This window comes from Ceratosolen solmsi, unplaced genomic scaffold, assembly GCF_000503995.2.
Source record: "Ceratosolen solmsi marchali unplaced genomic scaffold, CerSol_1.0 scaffold23, whole genome shotgun sequence".
Lineage (NCBI taxonomy): Eukaryota > Metazoa > Arthropoda > Insecta > Hymenoptera > Agaonidae > Ceratosolen > Ceratosolen solmsi.
Genome location: NW_011948430.1, coordinates 1,905,846 through 1,917,392, shown reverse-complemented (window position 1 = coordinate 1,917,392; position 11,547 = coordinate 1,905,846). Strand labels below are relative to the sequence as shown.

At 39.9% G+C, this 11,547-nt stretch overlaps 1 protein-coding gene across 1 annotated transcript in view; it reads left to right on the top strand.

The window, feature by feature from the left end:
- LOC105364097 (uncharacterized) overlaps window positions 1-6,067 on the top strand; it is a 45,658-nt gene extending 39,591 nt beyond the window's left edge. Inside the window, exons 2-6 of the mRNA XM_011501959.1 lie at window positions 155-414; window positions 1,029-1,148; window positions 1,245-1,319; window positions 3,500-3,775; window positions 5,628-6,067. Of these exons, the coding sequence (XP_011500261.1) occupies window positions 155-414; window positions 1,029-1,148; window positions 1,245-1,319; window positions 3,500-3,775; window positions 5,628-5,955 (1,059 nt within the window). The 3' untranslated portion in view covers window positions 5,956-6,067. The remainder of the gene's footprint in view (window positions 1-154; window positions 415-1,028; window positions 1,149-1,244; window positions 1,320-3,499; window positions 3,776-5,627) is intronic.
- The last annotated feature ends 5,480 nt before the right edge of the window (window positions 6,068-11,547 follow it).

The window sequence follows — 11,547 nt, the reverse complement described above, 5'->3', positions numbered from 1 at the left end:
GCGGGGGGGGGGGGGGGGGGGGGGGGGGGGGGGGGGGGGGGGGGGGGGGGCGTGGAGAGCCGTGGGAGGGAGATAGGAGAGAATGCACTCGCGTACATGGATAACAATGCCGTAATAAAGGTTATTTATGCCCTTTGTCTGTTGTCGAACATAGGTGTCGGTCCTTTGCCTGACGGCAGACGAGATCGAGGCCGAGAGGAGCGGTTGGAACGTAAATCCTGAGACGCAGTATCATATACAGACGGACGAGGGCCCGGAGAGATACTTTCGCTTTCAGACGCTCAATGGCCAGTATCGTAAGGAGAAGCGACTCGAGGATGGCACCGTCATCGGCACCGAGGGTTGGCTCGACCCCCTCGGCTACCTCAGGATTAAGGACTACATCGCCGACACTAAGGGCTACCGAATACTCAAGTACGTATGCACCATTCATCCGCTCTACCTGTCGTATCAACCATTCGCGATATTAGACAGACATATAGACAGACATATAGACAGACAGATAGAAAGACAGACAGACAGACAGACAGACAGACAGACAGACAGACAGACAAACAGACAGACAGACAGACAGAGAGAAATCTTTTTCGACGTGTAAGATTTTTTTTTTATTTTCGCACGATAATAGTACCGAGAGGCTTCCATTCAATTCGAGAATAATAATAATAATAATAATAATAATAATAATAATAATAATAATAAAGAAGAATAATAAAGCGGGCAGTTTGAGATCGGGAGGAATCCTGACGTCGGCAAAGTCTCGGACCGCTCGATCATTGAGAGTCATTGTAGCGACCGCGCCTCGCGCACATACCCGCCATACACCGAAACTCAGCACATATCCGCCATACACGAAAACTCGTCGGTTCCCAATTGCGAGACTACGGGCTAAAAAGTCCATTGGAAATTCGGCAAAATGCTAAGCGAGAAAAGCAAATGGGAAGGCGAGAAGCAAATAAAGGTCGCGCGTTAGGCGACTCGTTGCCCGAGCGAGCGCTCACGAATAACAAACCAAATCTCGATTTCAGATCGAAGATGATCTACGTGGGTAAGGAGAGGCCAATACAGGATGCGGTGGCGATATCGAAGTCGGTGCCAGCGAGCGGCGGCTCCCTCGTCCGACCCGTCCGGCCGCCCAATCCCTTTAGGTAAATTCGCGCGACTGGCCGCAAGGACCTCAAGGAGCAGCACGTATGTCAGCTTTTAATCAAGGCACTGTAATCACGCGTACACGCTTTTCACAGGCAACCGGAGCTGAAGGACGTGGCGAGCAACAGCATCGAGGCCAGTCCCGTGACACCCCTCAGGAGTTCCGCAGCGTCCTCATTTCGGTAAGTTGGCTTCCCGTCCCGGCTCCTCGTGTATTTGGCATTTGCAATTCCACGACCTCGTGGCCAAGATGGTTCCGGGGAGTCACGCTCGACGCTTAGAGGTCTGCCGGTCTACGGCTAACTCTCCCCGGTCCCGGTCGCGCCTCTGGACGTCGAGGCCTGACAATCGCCGGTCGGCAATCGTATTCGCCTCATCTCGCTCGACTCCCTTTTTCGTCTTCTTCTTCTTCTTCTTCTTCTTCTTCTTCTCCTTCTTCTTTTTTTGCCCTTATATTTTTCTTTATGTAATAACGCTCGCCGAGGTGACGGGTTAGGGCAGGGCATTTCGTATTACGAGTAGACGCCACTCACGCGATTCCCTAGGCTCCTTATTCTCACCCGAGTTATTCCTAAATGTAACCCACGACAGCCGCGCTAGTGTGCACTGTCGAGATCCCGGCGGCGCTATCGCTACTCGCCTCCACTCGCCTTATTATCGAGATAAGCAACTGAACTTTCATCGCTCGAGCTTCGCAAAGCCTGGATTAATCGTACGGAGCCATTGTATTGGGCGGAGATGGCTTCGCAAGTTGCGAGACTTAGGCGCAATATTATTATTATTATTATTAGTCTTGTTAATAAAGGATTGACGTTAACTGCATTTTCTCCCGAGTTCGTTGATTTAATGCCAACTTAAGTCCACTGTCGAACGAAATAAGGATACTCGCTCCGTCCGTCTAGCCAACCATCAACCACAATTTATCCTTACGCGAACTATCGCTTATTGCAACTTCACCCTAATATGCAAATCTCGTTAATAATTATTATCATGCTCTCTCAACATCAAATATCCAATGAACGAATCCAATGCCCGTTGTACTCGTCTCTTTTTATAATAGCGAACACATCGGGACACGAGGAAAATAAGTTTGTTGAGCGAGACTGAAAAATTGCCTCGAGTAGTGAAGTTTGTTGATCACAGAGCACGATTGTCGATTTAAATGTTTGATTTCATCAAAGATAATTCATAGGGACAAAGGTAAACTAAAACTTGCTCATGTGATCCGAATTTTTTTTTTTTGTCTTTCTTTTTTGTTTTTCATACGAGGAAATATGGTGGATATAACTATTCCATAATACCGTATTGATTATCTTTATTAAACAATTCAATCACCTATTATTTACAATTTTGCCAAAATCAGTTTTTATTAATTGTTTAATTTAATTGAAAATGCGATATTATTCTCAATCTAATAGCTTAGAGCTTTGTGAATTTTATTTCATAATCTACATCGACTGGATTTATATATATAAATGGCTCCCAAATAATATTCAAACAAAATTGTTTCATATTTGACTTTATTCATCTTGTTGAACATTAAATATTAATCGGAAGTAAATTATTAGCGTGATTGTTGTTATTCGCTTTATTCGATCGGTGAAAATGCTTATAACTTGTTGAATTCATTTAACGATTATTATGTACGTTAAGTAAATAGATGTAAATATTACGAATTTATCTGAATAATATATTTAAAGCTTTATGGATCTAATCTCATTTTAAAATGAAGACAGCACTAGTGCTAACATTATAATATAATGAAAAATATTCTAGTAACACTCAAGCATAAAAATCTTGTAATTTTAACGATGCGAATGAAGATTATTGAAATGAAATTAAGCGTGTTTGCTGTAAGTATTTCCCCGGGGCATCGAAGCCTCAAATTATCGGGGAAAATACAATTTTAAACGACCAGTTGTTGGTAAACGCTCGATTCCCATTGCTTAAGCAGCGCACTCCAACGAATCATTCAAAAATGCACATTATTATTGCGTAAATTCCGTCTCTTTCTATTCTTATACGTCCTTTTTCATGCCACATAAAAGATATTGACGCGAATCTCAGTCTCGCGTCTTCTCGGCGATGATCGTATAATGTATTATCCAAAAGTGACTTGCCGATAATCCAATGACAAAATCAAAGAGAATCTATCAATCCCAGAGTCCTTGGCAATTTGAATATAGTCCTGCTAAATTAAAAAATCTAGCGTTATCTCGTTATAATTGTCCTTTCTTCCTGAGCAAGTGGGAGACGAAGATGCGCGAGAAAAGACAATATCCCAGTCTTCCCAGTCCCTTGAAGTACAACGGCTGGAGTATAAAAGTACAAATATGACCCGCAGATTGAGGCCGATCTTAGTGACGACTCCGAGGCCAAGGCCATTTGCCTTGACGACGCCCGCGTCTTTTGGCCCCGACTACTCCCAGCCAGACTCCAACTACCTCTCGTCCAGTCACAAGCCCTACCGTGGCTCTTATCGTCTGAAACAACAGCAACGGCAACAGCAGCATCAACAGCCGCGGAAGCCGGCCCTCGTCGTGGAACCGCCCTTCCTCAACCAGGACCAGAACCACTTGGTCAGTCGGAGTAGCAGTGCCGCGCGTCTCGCTCCCAACGCCTTCAGGTGCGCTCACTCCGCCACATCCTATTATTATACTTCTCTATACCGTTAGGAAGATTGGCAAGATTTCTTTAATTCCTCTTGCCATACTCTCTCTCTCTCTCTCTCTCTCTGTCTCTCTCTATGTGTGTGTGTGTGTGTGTGTGTGCGTACGCGCGGCTTGTTGCCGAAGCCGCCAGGATAACGAGGAACGCGCGCCGGTGGCAAAGACTCTTATTAATAGTTCCTCCACGAGTCTTTTGATTTGGGCTTGACAGTCTGATTGACCGTGAGTCAAGTTTCCCTCTGCTTGTTTTATTTTATTAACAGAAAGCAACGTTTTCGTACCATTTAAATGTTATGGCGTTAAAGAGAGCTTGGAAATAGCTTGGACGAGCGTCGGTAAACATTTCACCGGGCTGTCTGCTTTTCTCCTCACTCTTCTTCCCTCTTTTTCACCTTTCCCTCTCAAAGGATACCGACTATTTTTCTTCACTTTTAATGGGTCGAATTATGATTACGATTATGATTATGATTGTGATCGTGATTACTGTTATTGTCGTTATTATTATTATTATTATTATTTATTATTATTTATTATTATTATTATTATTATTATTATACGAGTTATTACTTGTTACTCTGATTATTTCAGACTTTCCCACGTTGTAATATTTTTCTGGATATACTCATACATACGCACGCGTAACGTAAATTAAGCAAGAAAAATTATCCTCGAACGAATACCATGAATTCCCTCTTTCATTCGCTCCTTGTAAAATTACACACTTTCTCGTTAAATGAAATCTTGTTACTTGGTATTGTAAATAAAAAAATACACCTAAAATACAGATATTTGATTATAAAGTACAATTTTAAGATTGAATGTGTTGTTTTTTTTTTGTTGTTATTGTGAGCAATAGCATCTTATTTCGATTAAGAAACGAATAGAAGAAAAAAAAATTAAAAACAAAAAACAAAAAATACCGTCTTCGCGTAGCTTTGCCGTTTAAAGTACAGAAAAATACGAATAAGCTTATTTGTAAATAACCTTTTCTATTACAATGATGTTCGTTGATAATAATCTAAGGTTTGTATTACACGGAGATGTAGCAAAACAAGTTGCTTATAATATATAACGCGCTAATTCATAAATTAATAGTCTAAATTAATATGTGGGAAATATTAAAGGTACATAAATGTTATTTCGTTATAATACGATAAGTGCAAGCTGTAAACATGCAAAGAAAGAGTATCTAATTTCCACAAGAATTTTAATCAACTGCTATTAGATTTAATCGCAATGCATTGACCGATAATTATACTCTATGCATGCAAAATAAGCAAAATGCTTTTCACGCCCTTAGAGTATTGTCTTACATTAACAAGCTACATTCGTATTTGAAATTTATCCCTCTATTAATCCCCCACCCCCGTACACATCCCTCTATCACTTTCACAATAATTTTTCTCACTCTCTTTCGCGGGTGAGCGCGCGCGTTCGCGCACGCACACACACACACACACACACACACACGCGCGCGCGCGCGCGCGCGCTGGACGTATGCTCGTCCAGGTTTAATGACATTTGGACTAGTGTAAAAATTATATAAGGTAATTCGTTTATTTGCATATTGAAATTTGCGAATTCATCATCGAGCGCGACGTTGCAGAGCCGAGCGTGCTATTACGCGACTTAATAAGTGTCAATTACATCCCACGCACTACATGTAACGCGAGGAATGCGCCATTGGGCTCGCGCGCAATTTCCCCGAGTCCCCTAACGGATTCCCCGTATCCGTTAATTTTCAATGTAAGCGACATCCCATGTGGTGGCAACCTTGTCACGTCTGTCTCTCGGAATTTTCGGTTGCAGAGGCTACCAGCGCTGGAACGGCTCGGGCGGTCGTTTCCCACAGCGACAGAAGCCCGCGACCCGTGAGTACGAGTTCCCAGGGTACGACGGTAACCACGGCACCAAGGACGGCTTCCAATATTATCTCAAGAAGCAATATCACGAGGAGGAGCGCACGAGACCCGACAAGAGCATCGGCTCTTTCGGCTACGTCGATCCCTTCGGTATCCGTAGGGTCGTCTACTATAAGGCCGATTCTCAAAATGGCTTCCAGCATCGAAAGAACAATCGCTACGTCGGTCACGATGCCAAGCCCTACGACCCCGTGCCCTTGGTCACGGCCCACTGAACGAGCAACATTGTGCCAACCGCCGTCCATTATATTCTGTCCAAGCTCACCTCTCGCAGGAAGGAGCTCTCGACGATCCGAGGACATTTCGCCATTTTCCACCACCACCACCACTCTCTCTCTCTCTCTCTCTATCTATCTCTCTCTCTCTATCTATCTATCTATCTCTAATTATCTCTATCTATCTCTATCTGTATTTACCAGTCTCTCGACCTATCTATTCCAATCGTATCTAGCTGCGCTCGATTCTCGTCCGCCTTCACTACTCATCGAGCGTCTTTACACGCTACTAAGCGACAATACACGGATCTAGACACGGATCCACAAAATTTTGTCGTTTTTTTTTTGTTTTTTTTTTTTTTTTAACGCTATTCACCGGGGAATCGAACTGGCTGCTCGGAAGTTGATTTCATCGAGCGATACGTAGCTAATACATAGTCATTAATTTTAGTCGGTGCTGTATTGTTGCATGTGGCGTTGAGTATGGACGAGCGGCGACTAAACCGGGGATTTCATGAAAGATTGTCGATCATCGTCTCGCTTAGCGATATACATGGAAAACAATGGCTGATAGAGTCAAGTCTCGTTCCATCGAAATCGCGAGCGGCCGTCCCTCTTTTCTCTCCTCTCTCAAACGAGCGCGATCGAGTCTACTCATGATCTCATAGTCCGCGAAATAATGAAGTCGGCGTGTGTGACGTGGTGGATAGAGGGGCAAGGGCGTTAGACGGTTTGGGGAGGGAGGGAGGGGGGGGGAGAAGCCGTAGGAGCACCAAGGGATTTAACGAGGCGCCTAACTCGAGTGAGAAAAACTTAGTAATATTATACTCGTAAATCCGACTGGCTGCTTCACTCTTCTCTCCGTATGCCCCCTCCCGTGTCCCGATATAACCCTTCAATAATACCTCCCCCCCGCCCCCCGCGTATCCCACCCTCCGCCTTTTCGCTCATCTTAACGACCGGGAGCGCGGCTCAGCAGCATCTCGCAGAGGCGCCAGCTATTCAATAATATCGCAACGGTCGCGAAACCTTTACGAGCCGGGCGGGCTTTTCATTAGCGCACCGTCTCGCTTTTACGTAGCGTGGGAAGCGACGCGGCCCACGCGGACATCGGACTTTAATGTTTTTGCTTGGCAGCCGAGCGCCAAATTCGGGTGTCTCTCGCGCCTCGCGCAGCCACTTTGTTGAGAAATCCCAAGGGAGCGCGAAGGCTGCTCAGGAGGATTTTAATTTTCCCGAATCGCGGATTAACGATGCAACAACTCGCATGAGAAGCCATCGACGCTGCGCAAAAAAATTAATTATTTATAATTAATACGGAATACGTGCGCTCATTCGATGTAACTCTCTTCGATGTAATAATTCGTTCGTTGAAAGGAGGGCAAGGACGCGTCTAGGTAAGGGCATTCTCGAATCTCGCGTCGTAAGAGTCCTTCCAATCCCAACTTTTGATAAATCTTTCGAATCAGATAGATTTATACACTCGGCATACAATGAAATCTTTTAAACCAAGAAATTCAAACGTGATTCTGATTTTTCTTTTTCTACGCACTTCCCGCACTCCCGAATTCCTATATAAATACGAACAAGCTAAGAAGATGAAAAGAAGGTTTTCTTTTTCTTTTCTTCTTCATCAGCGATCGAAGGGATATAGGCGTGATTATACATCGTTAATATTACCTTGTTTAGTACCAAAAGAATAATTGATAATTTGCCTCTGTCGATCAAATCAAACAATTAATGATGATTAAGTCAACCGAGTTACTTTATAATTATAATATGGCGTCGTTGAAATCTTCAAAAATACATGTATACTCGTGCAAGTTTTCACATTTTTCATCGTATCTATTGTAACGCAACTTTGTCATTTTGTAATACGTACAAGCAATTGTGTCGAAAGCGCTGTTCCACATTGCATAATAAAATCCATATATATTTTGAGTAAAAGTATCGAAAAGCTTCACGTAATTCGACGCAGTTATACATCGCACCAATATCCGAACGGCAAAATACAAAAATAAAATAGCTAAGGTATGTATTGTGCTTAATTCTATAAGATAGATCGGTAGCTTTCACCAAGTCCGTTTAAACAGATGTACGAATGGGCGTGTGAATGCGCAAGCACGCATATTGTAAGCGATGTTCGTCAAAATTGTACTGCATCAAGGATTTAGCGGGAAGAGGTATTTAAACGGCGTAATTAAACGGGGTTAATTGAAATATAACGAAAATGAGAATTACAGCGTGGCGCGTGGATGTAGGAAAATACATTAATGAATTTAGTCCATCGCCGCTTTTCGTAAGTCAAGTGCATCACGGCTACGAAACGAGTTTCTTACTATACAAGCCGCCACGTAGACACACGACGACGTAAAGTTATAATGGAAGAAGAGGGGGAAAAAAAGCGGTCGACAAGCGGACGAGCGAGAGAACGAGCCATAATTCTGCTTAAGGTCCGTTCGCGAGCAAAGAGACGTAGGGAAAAAAGTGCCGATTCACCGATGTAATGTAAGCCTTAGCATAGTTAATACAGCGCGACAATATCGCCCCTTTTTCCCGAAGCGTTAACTAATCTCGCCGTTGCAATAGCTCAAGGTGTTGCGTAAGCGCCGCCCTATTTTCCTTTGTATTCTTCGTAATGTTAGGAGAGCGCGAGAAAGAGCCGCCGACGCTTCAAGTTGGCGCCGATTTTTCCACACGCGACGCTACCGAAGCCTTGACGATCAAAGTGCATTTGCCTAGGTAAGCTTTGCTCCCCCGCTTAATAGGGGCTTACTTCTCGATTGCCTATCGCTCCCCCCCCCCCCTTTCACCGATTCCCCTTCCCGCAATTCCCCTCCCACTATTTCCCACCTGCGCAATACCGGGTAAGACTCAAGGTGATGATTTTATTCCCAGTTTTAGCAAACGCACTCTGGCTACAAGGCTACGAGCTGAGCGTCTCCGTCTGTACATATGAACAACATGATTATCAAAGTAATCGGTATCTCGATGAATTTCTTATGACTCGTGTGATGTGTGACGCAAGCGCGAGTTATATTATTCTGTACTCGTTTATTTTTCGATACCTGTCGATTGTCGGCATTTGGAAATTTCGAACGCGAGCGCTTAGCCTTAGAATTGACATTTTCGGAGCTCGATTGGAATTGAGTGACGATTAGCATTCGAGGATGAAATAAAGAAAGAAAGAAATAGACGCTTGATGCAATGTATTCGAAATTATTCCGAATATTTAAATATTATTTGTAGAGCGTGTCAGAAATAAAAAGTTTTTGTAATGTCTATTCAAATTATTTTCATGAAAACCAATAAGCTGTGTGTCATTGAATGATTGCAGAAATAATGTAAATGACGCTTCTCTCAGTGAAATTCCAAAGTTCCACTGAGTATTACAATACGCATAAGTGTCTCACTCTATGCGTATTCAAATAATAATCAATTATGTTGAAACTGTCGTTCAAATTTGGAAACGGCCTAGTTTCCATGTAATTTTATTCAGTCGTGTCAAGCGAGAGAAAGAACTAAACTTTGAAGCAAGAAGAATAATTTTTTATCTAACAACATAAGCATCACGGCAACGCAGAAATTCTTTTCATCGAAAAGATTTACCGCTCGCAATACTCGTACAATACTTAATATAATTTATAATACTTTCTTATAGGGTTCCTATAATATTTAAGATATTTTTATAATAATATTACGATTACATGATTATTTTGAAAAATTATAAACATACTTTTCTCTTCTATTTAAAATTATATTACTATTTAATATTATGTTTTTACCGATACCTTTTTCAAATGCAACTCAAGTGACTTATCGCACGTCTACTTATTACATACGATAATTGAATAAAATTAGCGTTAGAGAGGAATACATTTAAAAAATGTGAAATAGTGAAAGAGATACAATATCGGGATAATTTTAAAGAGTAATTGAGAAGGAATGAGAAGTGCATAGGCATAAATTGCCAAAATCACTTCATTTCAATAAATATGAAAGGACTATCGTTTCCCTTCATAGACAATAAATTATGTTGAACGTCGACGATCGTTGAGGTCACAATAAATATAAATTAAAGCTATTGTCGATAATTAGCGTCTTCCAATCATGTAAACGTAAAATTTCAATTATTCGAGTTAAAAAAAAATCTTTACGTAAATTTTTCTTTTTTTTTCTTTTTTTGCTTCAACAATAAAAAAACATAAGCTATTTTTATAGTTTATATTATCATTCGACTCTAAAAAAATTTAATTGTATCCTTTGAAAATCATAATACTCATCGATAATATTTGAACAATGGAAAAACGTCTCTTCTGGCTCACATGCTTTTCACATTTGATTTGCAAATTTTCACTATTACAATTATCATTTCGTCCATTAATCGTTACTATGGTAATAATCAATTATTAATAATTGAAATATCAAATAAGAATGTTAATATCAAAAGAATTGCAATTCTTATTCGCAAGTATGTTCAATAATTTTATTTGGTTTAATTTCCAACGTTTTTTATTCATGTATTTCAAGCTCGTACTTATGAAATAGTATTAAAATACTATTGAGTTGTTAATAATAAATAAAGTACTTTAATCTGCTTAATATTGGCTTTCAAAAACTTTTATGCTTGAGAATGCTTTATCAGTACGTATTGATATGCAAATAAAACATTTCCACGGTAATAATGTATTACTAAATAATACAATTAATTACATTTAGTTATACCTTATAAGATTTCCCAATTATAATAATTAATATGACAATTAACGTTTCCGAATAATCAAACAAATTGATTTTCATAACTTTCATAGCAATTAGATTAACAAACAGACAAACAAACACACACACACACACACACACACACACACACACAAACACACAAACAGACAGAAACACACAAACACAAACACATTACAAGTATGATTTTAAGTAGGGAAATAAAACTACATATTGATACGATTTATAAGATAAAAATATTTCATATTACGGCAACAATAATTTTCAATTTTGAAGTTAAATAATCGTCGATTAAATCTACTATAAATTGCAAAAATCTCAAATGAATGATTATTTATTAACTTTACAATCAATTTAATGAGTGTCATTATCTTTTCATGTTAAATTATATTTCACTAAAGATGAAATCAATTTTTAGTTAAGAAGAAAAATTATATCAATTTGCCTTAGTATCATGTGCTTATAACGATATATTGCTGTCGATTCATTTAAACATTTAATGAAAAAAAAATCTTTTATCGAGATAATTAAATGATATGACTTTAATATACGACATTTACTTTCTCAATAAAAATGATTATAATTAGTATACATAATGTTATAATTCTGATATTACAAGTCAATTTTAAAACACTTTCATTTATGCATTTATATAAATGTAGATAAATACATTTATTCATATTAGAAATTGTAAGTTTTGATGTATTTTAAATATAAAATAAAATATAATATAACTATTTGTAGGGCTTCGGGAAACTATTTTCTATTATTCATAACAATTAAAAGACAGCAGATTCGGTAAATACACTATTGACTCAAATACTATTTTAAGGCAAATAAAATTTCTTCGATATG